Source organism: Miscanthus floridulus, chromosome 15 (assembly GCF_019320115.1).
Source record: "Miscanthus floridulus cultivar M001 chromosome 15, ASM1932011v1, whole genome shotgun sequence".
In the NCBI taxonomy this organism is placed as follows: Eukaryota; Viridiplantae; Streptophyta; class Magnoliopsida; order Poales; family Poaceae; genus Miscanthus; species Miscanthus floridulus.
This window is the reverse complement of record NC_089594.1, coordinates 84,836,917-84,864,626: the sequence shown is the minus strand read 5'-3', so window position 1 is coordinate 84,864,626 and position 27,710 is coordinate 84,836,917. Positions and strand designations below refer to the sequence as shown.

The window sequence follows — 27,710 nt, the reverse complement described above, 5'->3', positions numbered from 1 at the left end:
CTCCCATCTTAGTCATCCAGTTCATTCCTATAATCACATCCAGAACTAGTCCTGGCATAACTATCAAGTTAAGCATATACTGCCTGTCTGCTATACACAGGGTTATTCCCCGGATTATCTGATTAGTTAACAGATCAGCCCCAGCTGAACTGATTCGATAAGCACATTCCAATTCAACTATCTTTTGTTCATACTTTCTTGCAAATGCTTGACTTATGAATGAATGCGATGACCCAGAATCAAACAAAACGACTGCAGGATGATTGTTGATAGAAAACATACCGGCTGTTATGGGCTCTCCTTCCGGGATGTCATCGATGGTGGTGTGGTGCACACGAGCTTGGTACTGAGTCTACTGCCTCTTGGGATATGGGCAAAACTTCGCAAAGTGCCCAGTTTGATTGCAGTTGAAACACGGTCCTCTTACTTGAGTAGCAGCTCCAGATGAACTGCCTTGTCCGGTCTTGGCTTGTGGCACTGCCATCTTAAATGGCTTTTGGTTCCTCTGAGGTTGCTAGGCATTCTGATTCCTCCGTTGGGGTGGCCTAAACCTTGCACCAGGGGTAGGCGAATGATACGCAGAACGGTTTGCCATCGGGGCCCTTGGCTGGGACGGACCTAACTCAAAAGCCCTCTTGCGAGTCTTGGATGTAGCATAAACATTGTTGTTCTTTTCTTGCTTTAAGCAGTCACTAACAAAGTCATTGAAACCAGTTCTTGTGTTAGTACCCACGTGCTTCATCATCTTAGGATTCAGACCTCTCTTGAAACTAGCGATCTTTTTGGCATCGGTATTCACCATGTCAGAGGCATAGCGACTTAGATTATTGAATGCATGTAGATACTGGGTCACAGTCTTGGTGCCTTGGTTCAGTGCTAGAAATTCTCCAAACTTCATTTCGGTCAAACCAGGGGGAATGTAAACTCCACGAAAGGCCTCAGTTAATTCCCTCCAAGTAATGTGGGCATTGGGAGGAAAAGTGGTGCGGTGGTGCTTCCACCACATTCCTGCAGGGCCTTGCAGCTGATGAGCTGCATACTCCGTCTTCAATACTTCTGTCATCCTTAGAACGCGAAACTTATCTTCCATGGTGTTTATCCACTCTTCTGCATCCAAGGGCTCTGCCGCTTCCTTGAAAATGGGTGGTCTGGTATCCATAAAGTCCTTAAAACTGCTATGCTAATTTGCTTCATGTCCACCTGGGTTTAACCCACGGCGGGTGTTGTCGGCAATATGGTGCAATGCAGCTTCCATGTTCTGCTGCATGCCCTCCATGTTGCGTTGACTTCCAAGGAACTGTGCGAAGAACTGTTCTGCGGTGTACGGTGGAGGAGGAGGCGGGGGTGGATCACGGTTCTCATTCCCAGCGGCACTGCCACCTACCTCAGTCGCATCATACACGGTACGACGAGTGTTCGGCATCTGCATATTTCAGCAACAATAATTATTAGGCGATGTTGTAGAAATTGCAGGTGAATAAAAAATTATGCCGTACTGAATTCACTGGAGAGAATAAATTCATACAATAAAATAGGGGCACAATAAGTCATTCCAATTAACACAACATTTGTAATTAGATTACTGAAGCGCACACATCGCGTTCAATACAACTAAATTGCCAGCATACATACACTGGACTTTTGACGTTCAGATATCGCCACATACACATCCAAGTTTTCCAACATTACATCAAGGTCTTAGTCTTTCTACTCATGAGTACATGCCAGACATGTCAACCATGCAAAAGGTCGTCGCAAATGAAACCCTAGTAGCTAGCGCAACAACTACTAGCCTACTCATCGTGGTCGCTGTCTAGGTCGGAGATGTCGACATCGTCACTATCGACATCATCGTCGTCGTCATTAGCTGGTGCCTCAGGCTCCTCGGGATCCTCGTCCTCATCTAGATCCATCTCTGCAGCTCTAGGCGAAACGTAAGGGTGGAGCTGGTTATTCAGCTGATGAACATCCTCATGTAGGTTGTCATTGTACTCTTCTGCATTGGCCAGCTGCTGCTCCAGCTCAACCTATCGAGCTCTCAGAACATCTTCTACGGACCAGGCTTCATTCCTCTGGTGGAGCACATGGATCAACATCCGCTCAGTGTTCCTGTTGGCGGTGGTCAGATGCTCGACCTGCTCTCTCAGTGCACGCACATCTCCCTCATAGGCTCCAGTCCTTTGGGTCGCCTGATCCCTCTGACGAGTCAACTATGCCATCTCTACACTGAGCCTCTCAATCTCGGCGTCGTGATCCCTCTGAAGCTGACGTCGGTCATCTCGGGCATGACCAAGAGCACCAGACACACATCTCAGGCTACCTTCTACTCCATTGAAAGCCTTCATCACTGCGAACATGGCGCTCATGGCTGGGTTATCACTGTTCTATCCTTCTGCTACACCAATCTCCAGAGATCTTCCTCTTGCTTGCTGCCATGAGTCAGTGGAGGGGTTGCCCCTCAGAAAGACTCCAACTAAAGCGGCTGCCAACTCCTAAGGAAAATGATCCATGATATCCCTCAGTATCCCAAAAGCTGCCATGTCAGCTGCTTCTTCAGCGGTCCTGCCAGTTGACTCATAACGCCAACCAGTCCACTCAGAACCGTCACCTCGGGGATGAACAACAGCCTCCACAGTAACCAAGAGACCTTCTCCCAACTGCTTATTTGTCTAGAAGTAGCGGGGCTCCATTCCATCAGGATAGCCTACATAGTTGAGCACTCTCCATAAGAGTGTAGGCATCCCAAACTCTCCAAGAAACGTGTGGCGCTGGCGGGTACATGGAGCAAGCTGATGGCGAGGAGCTCTGCCTCCGTTGGACTTGCGAGCGGTCTGCTTTGTGCGTGCCATCTGTAGCAAATTTTTTTTTATTACTCACGTGAGAACAAGTTTAAATTGTCATTTTTATCAAAAAGAGATAATCAACTTATAAGGGGAGGAACAATGCCATGAATGATATGTAACAACATGATGCATGCACATTCTGTACGTTCTCACAAACTTAGGAAAAAATAACAATTGCTAGCGGCAAAGACGGTGGCATACAACGGTCTCTGATAACGTAGCTAATACGTACTATACGATAACGCTGTTATGTACCTGCAAAAGATCCACTTCAGCCCAAACCCTAATAGTATGAAAAATATGCACGAAAGCAGTAAAGTAATCTACTCATTCTACACGCATCCCCAGATACACGTACAATGGTAGCAACTACCCGAACCATCGTCCTATCGACGGCATCGTCACCACAGGACGGAATTTCCCCACACATTGGATACCTTCATACAAACACACGTATGGCATGTAAATAATTCGGCATCATATAAGCACTTCCCTAGATCGGCAGTGTATCCGATCATGCTCTCACAACTCTCACTTACCGAGGCGTAGAGGCAATAGATCCATACATTACCACTCAAGTGAATGGCACTCATACAATAGCACGCTGTATGAGCAATGAAATAGAAATATGATGCAAAGACCCCCAAGTCAGTACTTAAATAAGCCACCTAGAGTCCTTAACTGGGCATAAAGGATATGACTACTAGCACACTCTTAAGTTTTTAATCGGAGGTTGAAACACCTATATACTATAGTTTGCAATTAGTTTTGTAACACAAAAACCCTTTTGTTTTAAATACATGCATGAACAGTAACCTGCTAAACCATGCTCTGATGCCAGCTGTAATAGAACCGACCAATTATACGAGATTAAGTAAGGAAATCTTCCACCGAAGCATATAATTTAGCAAACTTAAGCCCGTATAACCCGGTAGTCCGTGAAACCATGAAGGATTTCAAACCAATCGACATACAAACCAAGATCGTACAAGTTTAGCAAGTACCGTCACATGTTACATAAGGTTCGCAATGACAGTAGGATACATCAGAGTTTAGAATATAAAGTTATTACAAACCAGGTTCAATCTGAAATAGCGGAAGCAAATATTTTTCAAGTCACACACACACTTTTAGTTCCAATACAGTGCCAGTAGGTAGTCATCTCCAACAAAAGCATCAGATGAGAAATACGGAGTGACCATTGCCCTTGGTCCTAGTTGTCACCCATCATCGGGTACAGGCATTTAATGCAATAGCCGTAGTACATTTGACCATCTGCAACAACAATGGGAACAACGCCCTGAGTACGAGAAGGTACTCAGCTAGACTTACCCGTCTTAAACCAAAATAAAGCGACACCAAGGATTATGCAAGGCTTTCTTTAGTGGGCTAGCTGACTGGTTTGCGAAAAGCATAAGCTAGCATGAAGAAACCATTTTAAGTACTTTGCATCATCTTTATTATAACCTATCCATCTAGGTAAGCACCTGTACTATAGCAATCACTTGATTAACCAATAACATCCAGTTACCAATTTAGATTTAGCATATCCCATACCATCCAGATAACCATCATTGTTCCATAATAATTACTACGATGCCGTAGCTCGAGTCAAGTGCTCACTATCCAGGAGCGATGGCGATTCGAATCGATTCCTAACTAGCTGGTGATTTATTCCTCACACAAACCACGCTTCCCCCGTCAGGGTCGCTTAGATCACCAATGACACTTTCCAAGTAGCCACGGGATAACTGTCGGGACCGCACTACCCAGGGACCGCCCGACTGCCAGGACGCACCTTGGGCTCACTCTTCGCGTCCCCGTCATACCCCCTTCAGCACCAGTCTGCCAATCCGGGTTTATCCCGGCTTGAATAGTGTCACTAGCTTCATGGTCGAAAGGTACTTTATTCGGCCAGCTAAATGTGAGGCATGCGTTCAACATGACAAGAGGGACGAGCAACGATCGGTCCTTAATCGACACAGACGGAAACTAACAGCACCCCAGAACCCTGTCTGGTTGTCTCCAACTTTTTTCGTCCGGTCTCCAATTATCCATCACACATGGTTAATTCCAGGATATCATTCTTTCCATAGCTAAATTCTTCCAGTAACCACCTATAATGTAGGTGATTGGATTATCACCGATCACTACTGGTCTAAGCAAGGCTAAGCCATTATTCGATCCTGACCTAACAGGGTAACAAGGTAGTAAGGTAGGCAAGGATAGTAATAAATGCATCAACGGTTTCAATCAACTCCTACCACTTAATGCAACAATATATAAACTCATATATATAGAAAGAATTGCTTTTATAAAGTAGGAGACTTAGAATGCTCTAGGGCTTGCCTCGTTCAAACGAACTAGGTTGATGATCCATGCACTCGAGCAAGTCCTCTCCTGACTCCTCTTCCTCTAGCACCTCCTGTGCCTAGACTTCTTGTGGATTTGTCCCGGTCTGCTCTTCCTGAACTACTGCTAGCAACTCCTCCTGCGATCCGGTATGATGCAGATGTATGAGTGCTAATGCATAGGTGCATCGAAGAGATGACATGTAATGATCATGATATATGAAATATAGATGAACATGTTCAACTTTATTGGGCATAGTAGAAGTAAAGCCCTTCTACAAGGTAGCCAACATCATCCAAGAACATGTACTACTATACTACTACTACAACCACGGTACTAACACACCAAGTCACCACAACAAATCTAAGATGCTTCAAAGATACACCAAAGCAAACATCATTGACTAATCATGCGTTAAAGAAGATTTGTTTATTTCATGTTAAACTAGGGCTACAACAGCAACATATATTTCTGGTGCTCATAAAAATCTAAGAAAATTACAGTAGCATAGTACTACTCTAAGTAGACTACCATAACATTTTCATTGCATTTAGATAAGTATAACAACCTACACAAAAATGACAAGCTATGGTGGATAATTGAGCATGAAAATACTTTGTACTACGAAAAGTGTCAAACAAAAGATTTGGTATTTTTCCCATGATCTACAGAGCATACAATTACTGTACAAAAAGTTTCATCTACATGTATTATTCATATTTTTAGCCCTAGCAATTTTACAAGAAATCAGCAATTAATACAAATAACCTACCTAGCCATATTTTTCCACATAACCTGCTTGACATATATTTTTCACAGAAAGTACATCTCAAGAATAGACTAACCAATATTGAATCATATTTTTCTGATACATATAGAATTTACTACACATTTCACAAGATATCAGCAATTTCACGGTGAGGTCTTCGGCCCGGTGAATGTGACCAGCGTGCTCCCCACCCTCGCGCGAACCCAAGGGTGCCCGCGACGTGGGCCAAGGAGCTCGGGAAGCCGGCCGCGGCCGTGCATGGCAGAGCGGTGGCACGGGTCGTCGCCGGTGGAGCGTCTCCGGCCATGGTATGGCGAGAGGAGGTGCTCGAGAGACTCAACGACGCAGTGCGGTGCTCGTGCGCGAGAAAGAAAGGCGGGAAAGGAAGCGGAGCGGGGGAGTCCACGGGAGAGGAGCTCACCGGTGAGCTCGGCTGTGCTCCGGCGAGCAATAGAGGCCGGCTCGAGCCTTACCACGTCGAATCAATGCGAGGATAAGCTGCGCGAGGCCGGGGCGAAGGCGTGGCAAAGATGGAGCAAGCTCCGGTGGCCAGACGTGGCCGGAACGGCTATGCCGGCGATGGCGCGCGGCAGAGCGAGCGCTGCTGCTTGCGCTGGTGGAGGAGGGAGCAAAGTGGAAGGGCGAGTGCAGAATGACAGAGTGGGGAGGAGCATGGCTCGGCTGTGGCTAAGGCAGGCAGGGCCGGTCGGGACGCGACAGGCCGGTGGCGCCGCGCGGCGTGCTCGCCGGCGCATGGCCGCCACGCGGCGTGCGCGCTCTGGCGCTGGTCAGGATGCGGTGCGCGCTGCTGCTTGCGCTGGCGAAGGAGGGAGCGAAGTGGAAGGGCGAGTGTGAAATGGCAGAGTAGGGAGGAGCGTGGCTCGGCTACGGCTAAGGCAGGCAGGGCCGGTCGAGACGCGGCAGGCCGGTGGCACCGCGCGGCGTGCTCGCCGGCGCATGGCCACCACGCGGCGTGCGTGCTCTGGCACTGGTCGGGACGCGGCGCACGCTGGCGAATGGGCGAGGCACAGGGCAGGCCGGGCCGGCTCGGTGAGCTGGGCCGAAAGCGAGGCGGCGGCCCAACAAGGTAAAAATGAGATTTTTTTTCAAATTATTTTCAATTCCTTTTGCATTCAAACGAATTTTTGAACTAATTCAAAGCAGTTTCAAACTTTGGCCCAAAAATAAAAGTTACTCAAAAATTTATTCTCTACAACTTTGCTTTTATGACCAAAGTCAAACTCCAAATATATTTTGAATTACAAAATAAAATCAATACTAATTCAAAACCCTAATTTTGAAGAATAATTTTTAAAAGCAAATTTGGCAAAAATTGAAATATAAACTTTGCTCCAAATTGTATCCTAAATATTTATAAGCTATCTTAGTGATCAAAACAAGAAATCATGGCATCCAAACATGAGCATGGCGTTTCACATTGTTTGAAACATAAATGAATTTTAATCAATTTAAGCACCACATGAAATGATACTTCATTTCTTTTGAAATGAAATGCATGAATGATGCTTATGCATGAGGTGATGATGATTATGCTCATGGGATGAAATGGTAATGCATGCTTAACACTGAGGTGTTACATCACCAATCTCATTGGAAGACACTTCATCATCTTCATCATCACTTGAGTCACTTGATGAATCAACCGTCTCAACCTTGCTTGATCTTCATCTTGGCGGCTTGCTTGAGGTAAAGGCCTTGTTTGATTTGTTTGCCTTGAGAGCCACCTCCTTGACCTTTAAGTTCTCCATCTTTGCTTCTAGCTCTCCAAACTTATTCCTTTGTTGTATCTCCATCTCCATGAGCTCATGAGTGAGTATTCTTCCAAGGACATCACTAGGGGTGAACTCTTCAAACCTCTTCTTCTCTCTAATCAATGTCACAAGAGTTGGGTTTCTTGGTGCAAATGCTTCTAACATTACTTTTACAACATGATGATCATCCAAGTCATCCCCACCCAAGCCTTTAATTTTGCCAACTATCACCATCAATCTATCAAACATCTCTTGAGGGCCTTCTCCATCCTTGATGACAAACCTATTGAGTTGAGCCATCAATAGATCAATCTTGGACTTCTTTACCTTACTAACCCCTTCATGTGCAAGGTGAAGAGTATCCCAAATCTCCTTAGCAATCTCCAAACCAATCACTTTGTTGTACTCTTCCGGGCTTAATGCACTTAGAAGAGCACTAGTAGCTTGAGCATTATGATGTATCATGCGAATCTCTCTTAGTATGGGAATTTTGGGATCAACGTGATCTTCAAAACCTACACACACAATATTCCACATCTCCGGATGGAGTCCAATAAGATAAGCCTTCATCATATGCTTTCACTTGGCAAAGTTAGTCCCATCAAATTGGAGTAACTTGCCCACAGGTATGTTGATGTGAGTGTTAGTAGGCAAATTTACAGAATCATAATTAAAGGATACACTCGAATATGATCTCTTGGTGTTAGATTTGAGTGTCCTCTTTGGTAGCCTTTGAGCATAGTACTCATCATCATCATCTCCATTCTCCGACTCGCTGCTTGGTTGTGGGCTCGATTGCACCTTTCTTCTTACTTTGTGTTTCTTCTTCTCCTTGTTTTTATTCTTGTCCCTTTGCTTGTCTCCCTTGGAGAATCCCTTAGCACCAAGCTTGAGCTTTGGAAGTCACTTAAGCGCTGCTGTGGGATCATCCTCAGGAGCTTCGGGTTCCTCTTCACTAGGAACATCCTCAAAGCGGTCCTCTCCATCTTCCTCCGATACCCTTTTTCTAGGACTTGCCATTTCCTCACACGATTAAGTGCTATTATGAGGAAACCTGCTTCGATTCCAATTGAAAGGATCTACCAAGTGGCCTAGAGGGGGTGAATATGCCTTTTTTTTAATTTAAACAACTTCACAAAATAATCAGAACGTGGAACCTCTGGGCTGGAGCGTGGAGGTTCTGGGGGCGCAAAGGTTTCGGGGCTAAGCGTGGAACCTCCGGGGATCAGAGTATGAAATCGATCTACTGCAGAATTTAACGAATGAAAAACAGATCAAATGTAATACCAGTCTTCCTAGAGAGTATGTTGAGCTATCCAAACAGTTGGTTGCACCTAGAGGATGAGAGATTCATAGATCGGATGCAAACTTCGTTGGGAGTGTGTAAGGTTGAGATGGCGGACTAGAGGGGGGATGAATAGTCTTTTCTAAAATTAATCGTGTCGGCTAACCAAAACAAGTGCGGAATTAAAACTATCGGTCTAGCCAAGACTACACCCCTTTATTTATGTTCTCTAGCACCTTCCAAAGATACTAATTAAGCAACAAAGGTGTCGGGCTAGCTAGAGCTCACCTAACCAATTCTAGAAGCAAGGTCACACAACCCTATGCCACTAATACTTCAAGCAACAAGGGAGCTCCTACACAAGCTAGTAAGCAAAAGCACAAAGCCACCTAAGCTCACTAGCAATGCTCAATAACAAGGCAACCAATGCCAAATTAGAGAGCGCAATTACTTAGCTACACAAACTAAGTAATATGACTAACAAGGTTACACAAACGAAATTAGCCAAGCAAGGGAGCTACTTCTATGCTATACAAGCAAGAGGTAACTAGTAAGCTACACAAGCTAACTAATTACAATAGCAACTACACAAGTACAATGTATATGAAATATAAATACAAGCTTGTGAAAGGGGATTGCAAACCAATGGGAAGAACAAGGTTGACACGGTGATTTTTCTCCCGAGGTTCACGTGTTTGCCAACACGCTAGTCCCCGTTGTGTCGACCACTCACTTGGTGGTTCAGCGACTAATTGGCATCACCCGCCAAGCCCGCACGTCGGGCACCGCAAGAACCTACCCCAAAAGTGAGGGTAGCTCAATGACACGCTCAACTACAGTTGCTCTTCGCGGCTCCTACGGGGCGAGCACAATGCCCCTCACAAAGCTCTTCTTCGGAGCACCACACAAGCTTCTTGCGGGCTTCAATGGAGACCACCACCAAGCCGTCTAGGAGGTAGCAACCTCCAAGAGTAACAAGCACCACCGGCTTGCAACTCAATCACATAGTGCCACTCAATGCAACCTCATGATGCAATCGCACTAGAATCATTCTCTCACATAATCGAATGATCACTATCAAGTATATATGAGCACTACTAGGGATGTGTACATCAATGATGCTCTTCTTTCGTCACTGAAGACTCCAAAATCGTCACATATATTATTTTATGATGAATTTGTGATGATATGGTATTCGTCATTGAATGCGCGTCATATTTTACCTACCGTGATGAAACGTCTATTTTCGTCATAGATGTGCATTTGTTCTATGACGAAATGGCCGTCGTCATAGAAGTGTATTCTTTCTATGACGATCTATTTTCGTCATTGATATAGCCCCTTTTTCGTCATGACTTGCCGTCTGTTAGGTGGCCAGACGACGTCTGCCACGCTGGCAGCTGACGTGTCTTGTCCACGTGGCGTGTCCACATTGCAAGTGATGTGTCCGACCACGTGGCAGCTGACGTGGCTAGTGATGTGGATGGTCCACATGTCCAATTTTTATTGGGCCACAAGGCTTGCTGTGATAGGTTCTCATTTTCGTCACTGAAGTAAATAGAAATTCGTCACTGAATCAATTTCCAAATTGTCACAGAAAGGTCAGATAATTCATCACAAGTGCACATGCTGATTTCATTACAGAATGAAAATAATACTGGAATAACCAAAAGCTTCCATAAATTAACAGGTCCAGTATTCCAATGACCAACAACTTAATCAACAATTCTAAACTCGGTTCACATAACTCACTAGATATCACATTTGAACTACTAGTTTCATCTCAGTTCACATTAACATCACAGGAAATAATAAAAAGTTGCCAACCACCAGCAACATAAGTTACTACATAAATAAAATCACTAGCAGACCCCTTGCTTAATGAACCAGCAGCTACGAGCAGCGCTCATGTCGAAGAAGCATTGTTGATGGCCAAGATACGCTTGAGCAGCGTATTGTTCTCCTCCATTGCCTTGTTGCTTATCTCTGTCAGCTTCTTGTACTCCTCCATCTCCTTTTGTGTCCTCGCCAGCTTTTCCTCAGCTTCTTCACTTCTCTTCCTGAGTTCATCGATTTCACCTTGTACAGCAGCCGTAGCTTCAGCTGCTAGTTGCTCCTGAAGCTCGCTTTCATTTTACAATGATGATTTGGAGGATGGCACTAGTTTGATGCCAACACTCTTCAGGAAAAGGTTTGAGCTATTCTAGGAGAGCACCTGGGACACAACCTGCACACTGGACACTATTGTCTCACCTTCAGCAACAGGTTCTGTCCTCAAAGCTTCCATATTTGACTGAAACAGCAATGACCCATCATTAGTTGATACTTATTGCATTAATTTGAGGAGGAAATATCACACAAGATGTATTTTAAAAAATAAAAACCTATGCTGCATTGATAGAAACTAATGCCAAATAGGTATGCAATCATGAGTTATTTATTTGTTGTCAAGTAACTGAATACAAGTAGAAGTCAACAACATAGGATTATTATTTAGCAAGTATGTCTAGCTATATTGGATTATGACCAGTTTTGAGCAAAAGACAGAATACAAAATGTTTGAAACAAGACATATTATCCAATTAATGAATAGTTGTTGGCACAGCGAAACAGATGTCGTGACTTACAACTGCTTCTCTTGCTAGTTCAGTTAGACCATGTTTGGAGCTGGTATGGCAGGTCTTGAAGGCCTCCACCGCATCAAGTTCTTCATTTTGTTCTGTGCTTGGTTCTGCATTGTTTTTCTTCTTCTTCTGTTTCATATATAACCAATTACAGCAAAGTTTTCTCAGATGAAATGCAAAATAAGTTGTTTAGTGCAAATATGTACATGGTACTCTTTACTTACATATGCATGTAAGTGTGCCACATAGCTGTGAGAACCCATAGCTTGATGATACTTGACTTTACGGCGATTCTGCTTGTTCTTTTCACTTGATTCCTACAAGATAATGAACATGTCAGATAAGATCATAGGTTTAAAATGAGAAGATCATTTGGAAACTGATTGAGAAAGAATATATGACAAGATACCTATTCATCGGTTCATGCGGCGGAGGAGCGCCTCACCCTCAAAGATACGGCGTGGGTTCTTCTCATCCAGGGTGAGCAGCTCCCTGGCTGCATTTCTGATACGGGGCAGAACAGAGGATTAAGTGTGCAGGTTCACATTGATCGAATAGAAAACAACAATCAAATAGAAAGGGAACGGACCCATTCTCAATTTTTCGACAGGGTCTCCATGTCCATGCTGCTGCTCAAGCCATGCTTGCTTCCTCCACTGCACATATGAGCATGAATAAGTAGAATTGTCAATTCTCTTGGCAATAGCAAGAAAACGGATTGTTATCCGACTAAACAAATTTCTTTAGATACTAGGTCCACGTTCTCTAAGTCTTATTATAATAGCACAAGAACACATAAGGACATGTGCATAAGGAACAAACTAGCTGATGTACTGAAAAACAAGTAAACATGCAGGATAGTGTGACATGCAGAATCACAGATATGTGTACAATGCTTCAGAACATCAAAACTGATCAAAACTACATAACTAGTGCTTGAGCTATGGCTTAGTTAAATATTTAATACATTAGTAAAATATATAGGTATTACTAGTAGCAGATTTACTTTTTATTTATAAACTATTATAGACACATGCGTACAATGATTCTGTATCACAAATATTTAAATTTCCACAAGATTGGTGAGATGCAACAAAAATGAAATTTATCCAATATGAGAAATATTGGCTGCGACCAAGAATTATTTCCATCATGTTTATCTAATGCAGTCAGAAATTATGCGCAATTGGCCGATGAGCAATCTAACGTTTTGCACCCACTTTTTCCAACACAATATAATTCAAGTATTCAATAAATCGGATAGCAAATAGCAACTAAATGTAGGGACTACACATGTTTTCTGTACCTTTTTACAACATATGTCCTGATGTGCCTGTGCTTGCCGTCACCCAGTGTAGCGCCACTCTGTCAGTCTGGCTCTGCATCAGAACAAAGCATGTTTTTAATATTATCGAATCTAAAGCAAAGTAACCTGAAGCAGGGCGTCACCACAAGTAACCTGGGTGCAGAGATAGGCAACGCATGTAAGAAATCCTCGAGCCCAAGCACAGCAGCGTATAGCCCTATAGAGGAACCAACAAAAAGGAGCAGCTAGCGTGAGATGGACCAGGGTAGGCGGGCAAAGGCAAGCAGCACACTTTGTGGTGGCTGGGCAAGGGGCATCAGCCAGCTTTGGAATGAGCAGCGGCCTACCTCACCGCCGAGAGACGCATCGACGTCAGGAGGAAGGTCGGCGGCGCCACAACTCGAGTCGCATCGCATGGACAAGCATTAGCAGGGTTGCGCCGCCGCCAGATCTGTCGTGCCCCCGACCGGAATAGATACTCCACTACCTGAATCTCTGTACTTGTCGGTGAGAATCGCAGTGCTCTGGCCGGATCTGGCCCTAGCTGACTGGAAGACAGAGGGGGCAACGGTGGGACGGCAAGAGCTTGGCTAGGGTGGGGTGCTACCGCCTGCCTCCTCCATGCGCCATGCCCCAGCCTCGACCTGCTCCAATGGGGTGGGAGTGGAGCGCACTGGCCGGGATTAGGTGTGGTGTGTTGCGCCAGGCAACCACGACCGTGATGGTCAGGTGGGGTGAGGGAGGCGGCGGCTGATGGTTTGGTGTAGTCGAGCAGCGACGTGTCGCCGGGGGCTGAAACCCTAGTCGCTCCTATTCGCCTCCGGGGCCGACGCAGTGGAAGGAGGGGAGGGGAGGGGAATGACCCTCAATCTTTTATTTTCACTGTAGGGGCGGCTGAGGTTATAAGCCGCCCTACAGTTGAATTTTTTTTCAAAATTCTAAATCAAAATGAATTATTCATATGTAAATAATAAATAATACAGTACAAAAATTTATAATATTTTTATAGATATATTTACAAATACAATAACTAAAACAACTACAGTTTAAAATTACAAAATTGAACCTTTAAAAATGAGAAAAAAAATTAAATTTTAAAAAATTAAAATCAAAATTACTAAAATAATTTTGAGACACCAAATAATCTTAAATGAAAATTTGATAAACATCAAAGTTGTAGAGGTCATTAAGATCTACAACTTTTATTTTGGTCATCTTGTCATTTGACAAAATTTGAACCTTTCAAATTTGAAATTTTAAAAAATGACAAGTTCGAACCAAAATTTGAGACCCAAAATAATTTCAACATAAAAAGTGATGAATACTAAAGTTGTTCAACTCATTATTATCTACAACTTTTATTTTAGTCATCTTGTCATTTGACAAAAATTGAACCTTTCAAATTTGAAATTTTGAAAAACGACAAGTTCGAACCAAAATTTGAGACCCAAATTGATTTCAACATAAAAAGTGATGAATACCAAAGTTGTTCAACTCATGAATATCTACAACTTTTATTTTGGTCATTTCTTCATTTGACAAAATTTGAACATTTCAAATTTGAACTTTTGAACAATGACAAGTTGGAACCAAAATTTGAGATCCAAATTGATTTCAACATAAAAAGTGATGAATACCAAAGTTGTTCAACTCATGAATATCTACAACTTTTATTTTGGTCATTTCTTCATTTGACAAATTCTTAGCACACATTGTTCACTAATCTTACACATGTCTCATATAGTTTATAAAACCTTATGAGAGATGTGTCACATTTGTGAACAATGTCATTACCACTTTATCATATGAAGAAATGACAAATACAAAAGTTGTAGATCTTGATGAGCTATTCAACTTTGGTATTTATCACTTTTTCAGCTGAAATCATTTGGGGAACCAAAATCTTGTCTGAAAGTTGCATTTTTTTTAAATTCAAAGAATTGCTCAAACTTTTCATATGTATATATTGACAAAACAAACAAAATAAATTGATAGAGAATGATTTTAGAAAATTTTAGAAAAAAAAATCATCAGATTTGGAGTTAGTATGAGGAAGAAAAACTAGTTACAAAGTTGACCCACACATTAAAAAAAGAAATCACACTATTCACTAAAATCATGTAAGGATCATCTAGAATAGTGTGATTTCTCTTTTTAATTTGTGGGTAAACTTTGTAACTAGTTGTTCTCCCTCATACTAACTCCAAATGTAATGGTTTTTTTTCTAAAAATTTATAAAATCATGCTTCAGCATTTAAGTTTGATCAAACTTGGATGTGACAATGTTTTACACATTTTAAAATTTGAAATTTAAATTTTGACAAGTTCAAAACAAATTTTCAAACCCTAAATGATTTCATATGCAAAAGTGATGAATACAAAAGTTGTTCAACTCATCAAGATCTACAACTTTTATTTTGATCATCTTGTCATTTGACAAAATTTGAACCTTTCAAATTTGAAATTTTAAAAAATGACAAGTTCGAACCAAAATTTGAGAACCAAAATGATTTCAACATAAAAAGTGATGAATACCAAAGTTGTTCAACTCATTAATATCTACAACTTTTATTTTAGTCATCTTGTCATTTGACAAAATTTGAACCTTTTAAGTTGGAATTTTTGAAAAACAACAAGTTCGAACTAAAATTTGAGACCCAAAATGATTTCAACATAAAAAGTGATGAATACCAAAGTTGTTCAACTAATTAATATCTACAATTTTTATTTTAGTCATCTTGTCATTTGACAAAATTTGAACATTTCAAATTTGAAATTTTGAAAAACGACAAGTTCGAACCAAAATTTGAGACCCAAATTGATTTCAACATAAAAAGCGATGAATACCAAAGTTGTTCAACTCATGAATATATACAACTTTTATTTTGTTCATTTCTTCATTTGACAAATTCTTAGCACACATTATTCACTAATCTTACACATGTCTCATATAGTTTATAAAACCTTGTGAGAGATGTGTCACATTTGTGAACAATGTCGTTACCACTTTATCATATGAAGAAATGACCAATACAAAAGTTGTAGATCTTGATGAGTTATTCAACTTTGGTATTTATCACTTTTTCAGCTGAAATTATTTGGGGAACCAAAATCTTGTCTGAAGTTGCATTTTTTTTAAATTCAAAATTTAAATTGCTCAAACTTTTCATATGTATATATTGACAAAACCAACAAAATAAATTGATAGAGAATGATTTTAGAAAATTTTAGGAAAAAATCATCAATTATCATGTTATATGTTTACAAATAGAAAAACATGCATGCCTTTATCACAAAACGGCGAGTGCTCCAGTGGTAACGCACCAACATGTCTAGCAGCATGTCACGGGTTTGAATCTCCCTGCGTGCGCTATTTTTTGGCAAAAAAAAGGGAGGCGGAAGGATGCAGGTCCACCTGGACCATGTGGGCCACGCTGCCCCACTTGTTCGCTGCCACGTCCTCAGGCTGAGACCCGCTAGTGGGACCGCATCGCCACGTCTTCGAGGTAGGGACCCAATGGTGGGACCACATCGCCACGTCCTCGAGGTGGGACCTGCTGGTGGGACCACGGCGCCATGTCCTCGAGGTGGTACACGAGCCAAACGATCTATGACGATTTAGTTTTGTTGTTTTATGACGATTCTTTTGTTTTCGTCATTATTCTTCGTGCCAAAGCTCCGTCACTTGTTACTTATGACGAAGCTAGAAATTTTGTCATAGAAAGCGCTTGTTCTGTGATGAAATTTGTAAGCGTCACGACTGAATCATCATTGATGAACACATTTCTAGTAGTGGAGATGGAGGGCTTCCAAGCACTCACAAGCATGGACACAAAGTCCCCTGAGGTGCTCAGCACCAGCCATGGCCGAGGCCACCTTCTATTTATAGCCCCACGGGCTAAACTAGCCATTACCCCTTCACTAGGCAAAACTCAGGACTACCGGACGCTCCGGTCGTATCGATCGGACGTAAGACCTCAGCGTCCGGTCAATGGATGCTCGCCACGTGTCGCCTCCATTCAACCTCAGTCACTTGATCTCGACGGTCAAGTGATGACCGGACGCAGCTGCACAAACTGATCGGACGCAGCAACCCCAGCGTCCGGTCGTTTCCAGTAAGGTACCAGTCACGACCGGATATGTCCGGTCGGTCATGATCGGATGCAGCATCAGGGTCTAGTCCTTCTCCAACTTTTCTGTGTCACCTACGTCACCGTACGTCCACCTGACCGGACGCACCTTGCCAGCGTCCGGTCACTTTCAGCGCCAGCGTCCGGTCGAAGACCGATGCCTGCGTGCGCTCTGCTGCCACTGACCGGACGTAGGACTCTAGCGTCCGGTCACCATGTGACTAGCGTCCGGTGCACTCTGTGAGACCCTATCTTTTCTGTATAGGGCGCCGGTGGCACCATTGGACTATCCGCACTCTACGGGCGGACACTCCGCCGGTAGAGTTCGAACCCATGCCTCCGTTCCTTCACCGAGTTGATCCACATCAACTCCAACTTCATCTCCTTTGTAAATGTGCCAACACCAAGTGTACACCACCATGTGTATGTGTGTTAGCATTTTCACAAACCTTTTTCAAAGGATTAGCCACTCAACTTGCCACGCCACTCAATCCTAGCAACGATGCAAAGTTAGATCACTCGAGTGACACTTAGATGACCGATATGCAAACAAGTTTGCCCCTCTTGATAGTACGACCATCTATCCTAAACTCGGTTATCAACTTCTCTACACACCTATGACCGGTGAAATGAAATGCCCTAGGTTATACCTTTGCCTTGTGCATTTCATTCCATCTCCTCCAATGTCGATGCAACACATGCACCAACATGATCAACAATGATATGATCCACTTCATATCATCACGTGATCATATTGGTTCATCGATCTTGACTTCACTTGCTTTTCACCGTTGCCTTTGTCCATCGACGCCAAGTCTTGCTCAAGCTTCACCACCACACGGTCCATCGCTCCAAAGCCTCTGACTTGCCCTTCATGTTTGCAACCGGTTCATCAAGTCAAGTCTTGTCTTGATCTTCTCTACCTTGATCACATGACTCAATGTCATGTCTCATGTGTAATGAGCTCCTTCATCATCACATGTGTGAGCTTTGCAACATCTCCAAGCCATTTTCACATTCATGGCATATGTTGCTCACACATATGTACCTGTGGACTAATCACTTGTGTATCTCATATAAACACAATTAGTCCACCTAGGTTGTCACTCAATTACCAAAACCACACAAGGACCTTTCAGAGTGGTTGCGCCGCGTCGAGCCAGACAAGGGGTGGGCTCGATTACCAGCGAAGCGGGAGTCGGTTGTCACGGCGATGTTTAAGGCTTCATGGACATTTTGGCTAGGCGTCGACATGACTGCAAGTTTCTAGATGGACCGGTGGCTAAGTGTTGGACCACTACACTCATTCGCGCTGGCCCTCTTCAATGCAACTTCAAGGACTGGCCACAGTCGCTTAGTCAAGGACGCGTTGCTCAATCGGAGGTGGGTTAGGGACATCACCGGGGTGACGACAACTCAGGTACTCTGAGCTTGGTTCAGAATACAGTCTTGGACCCCATGCAGTCCAATCGGTTCATCTGGAAGTGGTCGCCGGACGGGTAGTACTCGGTGTCCTCCACTTACCGTGCTTTCATCACGGGGTCGACTGAGTTGCTAGGAGCTAAGGAGTTGTGGAGTACCAGAGCGCCTCCGAAGGTGAAGCTCTTCTTTTGGCTGGCAATGCACAATAGGCTCTAGACCGCAGATCGGCGGAACGCCACGGCCTGCAGGACGATGACGGTTGTATACTCTGCAACCAGGCAACTGAAACGGCAGCCCACCTTCTGTCAGGCTATGTGGCGACTAAGGAGATTTGGTTCCGGGTTTCACAACCTGTTGGCCTTCATCAGCTCATGGTGGACTTGGTGGAGGGGGACCCAATCGAGTGGTGGCTGCGTCGAAGGCTCCTGCTTAGTTCGGAGCAGCGACGGGGCTTTTGACTTCTTGGTGCTTCTCGTCTCGTGGGAGGTCTGGAAAGGACAGAACGTGAGGATCTTCAGGAGTGAGGTCTCCACTCCAACAGTTGTCGCGCAGCGCATCCATGGCGATGGCAGACAGTGGATTGATGCGGGTTTCACCTCCTTAGCCTCTATCTGGGCGTTCCATGCCAGCGCAGGCATAGTCACACCAACGACCGCCGTATAGTCTCTTAGGGCACTTTTGTCGTGGGTTGTTAGCCTTGCTAATGACATCGCTTGCCACTCGCAAACGATTTGATGTAGCAGGCCTAACAACCAGTTATACCAAAACTCCTTTCGTCTTAATGAAACACGGGCTGTAAACCCCTTTCGCGGAAAAGATTTATAAATGTGGCCCACAGCAGCTGGGCCAGCCGGTTAGGTCGGCGTTGGTCGTTGCCGACCCGCCCACCCACACTGCGCAGCCTGGTGTGGGCTGTGGATGGATTCCATTCCATTTCAGCTTAGCTTGCGCACGAGGAACGCAGCCAGGGAGCAGAGACCAAAGCCCAGAGAGCCCATAGCGGCCTGCCTCGCCTGACCCAGCCTGCGAGATCTCACTGCATACTGTACACCACTTGCTGCTGCTGCTGCTGCTCCAGCATTCAGTTTACTGCACATCATCATCAACAACTCGGGAGTCTTCAGTGCGCGACCTGGATGTTGTTGTCCGGGCCTAAAGTTAGCTTATTGGGCTGGGTCGTGAGACCGTATAGTATCAGCTTGGTGCTGCAGCCCATCATCAGAAAACTAGAAACGAGCATCGCCAAACTATTTAATTTAATTAGCCTCGAGTGCTCAAAATCATCTAGAGCCATCGTCAGAACTAATGATCGATGCAGTTTCGTCAGACAAAAATAGAATGCTTCGTTTGCTGACGAGTAGTAGGTCTTGACGGTCAGACACACGCGTCAGTCACTAAGGGGCCTGTTCGGCTGATACACAAGGCCACTAAAGCTGTTTTGTTATGAAAAAAAATACTATAAATTATAGCTGATAAGCCGGCTGAGAAAGGCCTAGGTTAATTAGGTACGCTGCGCACTGATGATAGTATCACTGTTCAGCCTCGTTGCCAAATAATAAAGGCATGTGGTTTAGCCCGTGTTTAGTTCAAAAAAAAACTTCATAAAAAGTGCTACAGTAGTTATCACATCGAATTTTGCGATACGTGCATGGAGCATTAAATGTAGACGAAAAAAACTAATTGCACAGTTTGGTTGAAAATCACGAGACGAACGTTTTAAGCCTAATTAGTCCATGATTGAATACTAATTGTCAAATAAAAATGAAAAATACTACAGTAGCCAAATTCCAACTTTCCTCCGACTAAACACGCACTTAAGAAAAAACGAGTGGATGGATAGCAGTGGATGAAGAAGCAAGGAACGGAATGGTCGCTGTCTAGTTTTGTCATGGTCGGTGTGCCAATGCCATGCTTTTTCTTGCATCAATTGAATGGTGTCAAGTACGTACTCGCTAGTACGTAGGAAGCAGATAATCGCTGCCCGTAATTACGTTTCAACTAGTACTACTTTTTGTTTTGTTTTGTTTTTTACTCTCTCTATATGTCTTTGCTTGCTTTTTTCCCGGCTAGTAGGCTGATGAGGTGGTTGGCCCTGGTCGTGCCACGCTGCCGTCACCATTCTGCATATTCTTCGTGCTTGGCTTGACCAACACGACGCAGGAAGCCGTTGGACGGTTGGCAACCTACGTGTCGGCAGGGAGGACCACGGACGCTGCGTGTGGATCCTGGGAAGCCAAGCCGCGCCTGCTGTGCAGAGACAGCAGCCGGTAAAATAGTATACTTGCCACGTCGGATGTTATACTAGGTTTCATACGGGATGTTCAGATGCTAATAAAAAAAATAAATTACAGAATCGATCAGTAAACTAAGAGACGAAACCCAATTTAATTCATTTAATGAATCTCATCTTTTTTTTTGGCTATATACTATATCAGTTGTAATGTAATAGAAACAAAAGCACAGAATATAGAATTAGGAGGGTCGAAACAAACAAACGAAAACCAACATGTTCGCTAGATTATATTTGGCTTATAAGTTATGAGGTTAAGAACGAGCGAACAAACGAAGTGAGAATTAACTCCCCTCGCTGTCTCGTCTTCCCTGCTGGGCTAGGGCTCTGCATGGCACCAGGTACCGTTTAGTTCCACTTCATTTTGCAAAAAATTTCAAAATTTTTCATCACATCGAATATTTGGACGCATGTATGAAGCATTAAATATAAATAAAAAATAAAACTAATTACACAGTTTAGACAAAATTCAAGAGACGAATCTTTTAAGCCTAATTAAATTGTGATTGGACACTAATTACCAAATAACAATAAAAATACTACGGTACTATTTTCAAAAAAAAAATTCGCCAACTAAACAATTGGCCAAACCGAACCGAACCCAAAGGCCCAAGGCGAGCAGTAGCAGAGAGGATTCTCGTTCGTTCTCCAGGTTGGTCTGGATTCCTGTTCCCACTGCCTCCCTCCCCCGCTCCGTCCGTCCCTACCTTCCTCCTCTTTCGATTTCGATTGGGACTCTGCTCCGCTGCGTGCCTGCGTCCACCCATCTCCTCGCCATTGCCGCAGCACGCACTCCTGCTACGCTTCTCTCCTCGAGGTACAGCGCCTATTCTACTGCTGCTTCCGCCGTCCGCCTTTCCCGCTCCAAATTCTTCCTCTCTTTTTCTTCTTCTTCTTCTTCTTCTTATTTCTTCTTCTAATCTGGAGCATATATCAAATCATGCTCTCTCATCTCAATGCTCTTCTCTACTAGGGCTTCTCCGGGAAGTAAGAATCGCCGCGCCGGTTCCTGCAACGCCCCGCCCACCCACCCGCCCTTCCGCGCCGAGGTAACTGACGCCTTTTCCTTCCTTCCTCGTTTCCTGCTGCTGATACTAGTACTAGTCTACTCCGGCCGCCGCGACATTCGCTTCTCTCCTCGCCGAATCCACCCAGCATTCTGCCTGCTGTTGGACTAGTTCGCTAGTTTGTTCCCCTTCGATTCATGCCGCTTCTGCCTGCCCCCTCTTCCCTTCGCGCATTCGCTCGCCGCTTGCCCAAGACCGCAACTTTTTTGCTTCCCCCTAATCTTCTTCCTTCTTCTGCTCTATCTACCGATTGCTGTTTTTTCCCCTTCTTACCAATTTTTTTCTTTTATATATCTATTTATTTATTATTCGTTCATTCACAATAGGCACTCGAGTTTCCCCCCGTTTTTATACACCACCAAAAAAAATGTTGCGTAAATTGGTGCCAGCAATGATTCTGCGTCGCGTGGTTGCCCAGTGTTGCTCATGCTCGCACGCAAATATTGTTCCACCTATCAATCAATGGAATCCCAGCCGAATCGAATCTACTACTTGAGTAAAGTAATGGCCTTGCTCTGCCCTCATCCATTCTTCAGGCTTCACGTCTCCCTCTCTTCATGCCACTGCCAATCCACATGATAGAAAACAAAATGAAGTCCTCAATTTTTGGGTGCGCCACCGACCAACTCGCCTCAACTTCTTCCCCCAACAAGATTACAAGAGAGATTGTCAGCCCTTGTGTTGTGCCGTGCCGAGTATTTGTTTGTTAGCATCAACCTTGTTTCTCTGCTAGTAGTGCCTAAACGGGACTAACTAATCATTAGGTGCCACACAAGACACACAAGACACAACCAAGAGTTTGGAGTGCAACAGCGTTGCGCCCTTGCAAAGGTTGATCAGTTTAGCTTTGACCTGTAACCTGTTACCACTATTTATAGTCCTTCCGAATTCTGTAACTACACTGTCCAGTGTCCACCTGTTACCACTATGTATAGTCCTTCCAAATTTCTGCAACTGCAATTTGCTATGATGTTAAACATATAAATTATAAACACACAGGCAGCTAGACAGTTAAGGTGTGCTTGGGTTGCAACAGAACATCAAACATGTGTCCTGTCCATCTTACCCAAGTAACACCATGTGTGTATGAGTATTAGGCGTTGGTTTATCTGACACTGACAGTATTCTAGTACTGACCTATGCAGCTCTTCTGCCACCTTTTATATTTGTAAATAAACTAAGTGTGCTAATACCAAATTTTTTTTTGGATAAAAGATCGAGAGGGGGGGGGGGGGGGGGGGGGGGGGGGGGGGGGGGGGGGGCGGAGGAGGGGAGGGTAGTACAAGCGTCTCATTTTACAAGCTATGTTTTTTACATTGCGCTAGCTAAAATAGAACACCGTACATCGGCGATTGCTCTGTCTTTCTTCGGCAAGCGTACCCTCCATAGGTGCAGGCCGTCAGCGCTCCCTGCAGAGTAGTTCGGCCATTCCTGAAGATGGTATTGTTTCGTCTCTTCCAGATATGCCAGCAGCACAGCAACGCGAATGTCTGGAAGTGTTTCCCCGGGATATTTGTAAATAAACTAGGTGTGCTAATACCAACCTTTTCCTGCAGCAACTGAACCGTGGCTATCAAGGATGATGCCGCGTTTCAGATGACATAGGCTGTGTCAGTGTGTGACACGCTTGACACGCAGAGATGAAGATCAGCGCGCTTCTCACCTCCGCGGGCATCAACATTGGCCTATGTGTCCTCTTCCTGTCGCTCTACTCTGTTCTCAGAAAGCAGCCGGCCAATGTCAGGGTCTACTTTGGCCGCAGGATCGCTGAGGAGCATGATCGGCTCCGAGGGGCTTTTATCTTGGAGAGATTTGTTCCATCCACTGGATGGATAGTCAAAGCGCTGCAGTGTACTGAGGAAGAGATCCTGGCTGCTGCTGGGTTGGATGCTGTTGTTTTCAATAGAATTCTAGTATTCAGGTACGGTGTGCAAAACTTACTCCCTTTTCTCCTCCTTGTTTCATTTGTGTCCTGAAAATTTAATAATAGTGCATGTGTTTAACCTCAGCAACAAAATTGGCCGACTGATACATTTGTTTACATATTCAACAGCATGCGCATCTTCACCCTTGCCGCCCTTTTGTGTGTCTTTGGGATTCTTCCGCTCAATTATTTTGGACAGGATATACACCATGTTCGAATTCCTTCGGAATCACTAGATATATTTACAATTGGGAATGTAGAAGTGAAATCAAGATGGTAAGCCAAGCAACGTATTTTTTTAATCTATTATCATTTGCTGCCATCGACTGCTGAAATGTTGTCTTGTTGTGCTTTTGTATATTATATATATGCCGCGTTAATTGCTGGCATTTTGAAAATGTTATTTGCCTTTGACTGTAATCCAACGTGCTTCTTCACTCCTTTAGAACTTGAGGAATGAGCATTGTACAATAGAACAAAGTGCATGTTTTGATGTTCACTTTGTATTCTGGGTTCCTTGCAGGCTCTGGGTCCATTGTGTAACCCTGTACATAATTTCTGGAGTAGCTTGCATTCTGCTATACATTGTAAGTTCGCTTCCATTTTGAATTGCTGGAACATACATCTCCTTGTGTCCAGAATGTTTTTGATGATTCATTTTTTTTCCTAATTCAGGAGTACAAGCACATTGCCAGGTTGAGGCTCCTTCATCTTACAAGTGCAACACCAAAACCAAGCCATTTTACAGTTCTTGTTCGGGGAATACCAAAGGCAGATAAAGAATCATGCAGTGATGTTGTTGATGGTTTCTTCACAAAGTATCACTCATCTAGTTATCTCTTCCATCAAGTAGTTTTCAAAGTTGGGAAAGTTCAGAAGATAATGGTACTTAACACTCGAATGCATTTCACTTTTCCTAGTGACGAGCATTTACTATTATAACGCTGCTGCTTCTGTTCATTAGATTTTCGCACAGATGGATAATCATTTTTTTTTGTTTTTTTTTACATGAATCCGTGGAAATGTTCAATTCCTTGAGTTCAATGTTTCTCTTTCTTTTATGTAATTTGATTTTTTGGGCGAAAGTTGCGTGTATTTTTATTTCACTTTATTTATGCTTTTGGTGTAACTTTAATCTTTAACTCTGACAGACTGGTGCAAAGAAGGCATATAAGAAGTTCAAACATTTCACAGATGAAACAGTCGATCAGGGATGCAGAACAATTACCTACCGCTGTTGTCTGTGTGGAGCCTCTTCAAATTCTTTCAAGTTATTGAACACTGAATGTGAGCAGAACAGGGGGAAAGCTGACAATAAATCCATCTTGGACTTAGATGATGAGGTTAAGCTTGCATGCATTTGTTCTTTTGCTTAATATATCAGTTATTTGGAATAAATTAGTAATTATTATGTGGGATCGTATGCAGGAATGCACAGCTGCTTTTGTATTTTTCAAAACTCGGTATGCCGCACTTGTTGCATCAGAAATACTTCAAACATCTAACCCTATGAAGTGGGTTGCTAATCTAGCTCCAGAACCAGAAGACGTGTATTGGTCTAATCTTTGGCTACCCTATAAGCAGCTTTGGGCTCGCCGTATCGCTACACTCCTAGGCTCTATTTGTTTTATGTTCATATTTCTGATACCGGTGACATTTATACAAGGGCTATCTCAGCTAGAGCAGTTGCAGCAGAGGCTTCCTTTCCTAAGAGGAATATTGAAGTAAGTACAGGAATTTCAGTTGGGCTCTCCTAATGATAGTATCAAAATCATCTTGATAGAGTTTGACATATACTGTTATCTCATGTTGCTAGATGCTATTCATTTATCTGTCTCCACACTGCACCTATTGACTGTTATGTATGTGCAGGAAATACTACATGACTCAGCTAGTAACTGGATACCTTCCCAGTGTCATACTGCAAATCTTTCTGTACACTGTTGCTCCAATTATGATGCTATTTTCTACATTGGAGGGTCCCACATCACACAGTGAAAGGAAGAGAAGTGCTTGCTGTAAAGTGTTGATCTTCACAGTTTGGAACATATTCTTTGCTAATGTATTATCTGGTACTGTCATAAGTCAATTGAACGTGTTATCAAGCCCAAAGGACATACCTGTCCAGCTTGCTAAAGCTGTACCTGGACAGGTAAATCACATCTTTTTTTTTTGGTTCATGCCAAAGAAAGAACAAGACTTTGATTAAGATACATAAAAATTGTTGCATGTGGAAAGATACTATATTCATTCTGTATTTAATTTTCATCTAATTTGGTTTGCTTTTCTGTAAATCTAATTTTATTCCAGACCACCTTCTTCATCACCTATGTCCTGACCTCAGGATGGGCTAGTTTGTCATCTGAAGTTATGCAGCTCTTTGGTCTGATATGGAACTTTATAAGGAAATATGTTCTGAGAATGAGAGAAGATACAGAATTCGTTCCCTCGTTTCCCTACCACACAGAAGTACCAAAAGTTCTGTTGTTTGGACTATTGGGATTCACATTGTCTGTGCTGGCTCCTCTGATCTTACCTTTTCTGCTGGTGTACTTTTGCCTTGGTTATGTTGTCTATCGCAATCAGGTGAGAAGCTAGAGATTTTTTTTTATTTACCTCAAATTTATCTGTAGCATGCTAATGTACAAGTTGTGTTCTTTTCAGTTGCTCAATGTGTATCGAACAAGGTACGACACAGGTGGTTTGTATTGGCCAATTGCATGCAACACAGTCATATTCTCTCTTGTGCTCACCCAGATCATCTGCCTTGGTGTATTTGGACTTAAAGAATCGCCAGTAGCTGCAGGCTTCACCATACCTCTTATCATCCTTACTCTTTTATTTAACCAGTACTGCAGAAACCAACTTCTTCCATTATTCAAGACTTTTCCAGCACAGGTGATATTAGTTCCTTAAATTATGTTATGTCAAGATCTACATGGGTTTTATTAGAGCATAGAAAACAATTGAGGACTAGAGTTTTCGTGACGCCGATTTCCTATCTTTTGATGTTGACTGCTGCAATGTGATTGTGTAGGATTTAATCGACATGGACAGGGAAGATGAACGGTCAGGAAGAATAGATGAAATTCACCACGGACTTCATTCTGCTTATTGCCAGTTCCCTGACACTGTAGATGTACCCTTGGAAAAAATTGAAATTGTTGGCGGGGATGAGGAGCAAGGTTCTACCTCGGGTGAGTCCAGTGGCAAAGAAACCTGCGAGGATCCCAAGAGGGACCTGTCTCACCCAACACTAAAAGGACTCCCTGTTAACCGTCTCCGGCAAGCTGTGAGGTCGGTTACTTTCATGATCAGATTGCAGAAAAGAGGTTTATCAGAACAGAAAATCGGATAGTTGTTAGCTGTTAACCCCCTTTGCCTGTTGGCTATATAAATGTACAGAGACATACATGCATATACGACCCTTCCTTAAGAAAAGAAAAGGGCTAACGTAGAAATCTATATGAGAGCATCATCATGAGTGTTGAGGTGCAATTTTGTTGTTTTGAGTTGTCGCATAGATGAATTAGTGGTTCTGCATTTTAGTTATTATCTGGCAGATTCAGCTACTCAAACATTAGCCTTGCACATTGATGTAATGCTCATGGCTTTGTTGTAAGAGATTAATGTAGCCAAAGTGATCTAGATATATAACGTTCCTCCTCTCCATTGGTTTCTGTGATTGAGCCTGGCAACTTTAGCAGGTCTGTTAGCCTTCATGCACCAATCATATTGAGGTATTGAGGATTATACTAATTGGTCTTTCGAGCTGTCGTACTACCTGTAAGCATGTTAGACTGGGACTGTTGTCGAATCCATGTTGTCAAGGAGCGTGTGCCATCGTCTTGTACTTAGTGGTGGAGGTTCTTAACATGTAGCATTGAGCTGGTATGTGCGTATCTGCAGCTGTTCGGAATCATATT

General features: G+C 43.4%; 1 protein-coding gene across 2 annotated transcripts; it reads left to right on the top strand.

The window, feature by feature from the left end:
• The first annotated feature begins 21,451 nt into the window (after window positions 1–21,451).
• Window positions 21,452–27,456, top strand: LOC136508483 (CSC1-like protein RXW8). Of its 2 annotated transcripts, XM_066503164.1 has the most exons (12): window positions 21,452–21,610; window positions 21,767–21,842; window positions 23,417–23,781; window positions 23,914–24,060; window positions 24,308–24,371; window positions 24,460–24,669; window positions 24,936–25,127; window positions 25,213–25,508; window positions 25,657–25,936; window positions 26,095–26,370; window positions 26,449–26,682; window positions 26,822–27,456. In XM_066503164.1, exons 3-12 carry the CDS (start codon window positions 23,501–23,503, stop codon window positions 27,140–27,142), a joined length of 2,301 nt encoding a protein of 766 aa, XP_066359261.1. In that variant the 5' UTR covers window positions 21,452–21,610; window positions 21,767–21,842; window positions 23,417–23,500; the 3' UTR covers window positions 27,143–27,456. The 2 variants fall into 2 exon arrangements, with proteins under 2 accessions (XP_066359261.1, XP_066359262.1); XM_066503165.1 differs by lacking the exons at window positions 21,452–21,610; window positions 21,767–21,842 and adding an exon at window positions 21,918–22,691.
• The last annotated feature ends 254 nt before the right edge of the window (window positions 27,457–27,710 follow it).

Coding starts and splice junctions, on each gene's coding strand:
- LOC136508483 (XM_066503164.1), top strand. CDS start 23,501: ATGAAGATCAGCGCGCTTCTCACCTCCGCGGGCATCAACATTGGCCTA. Junction 25,937..26,094: donor CTAAAGCTGTACCTGGACAG/GTAAATCACATC, acceptor ATTTTATTCCAG/ACCACCTTCTTCATCACCTA. Junction 26,683..26,821: donor TCAAGACTTTTCCAGCACAG/GTGATATTAGTT, acceptor GTGATTGTGTAG/GATTTAATCGACATGGACAG.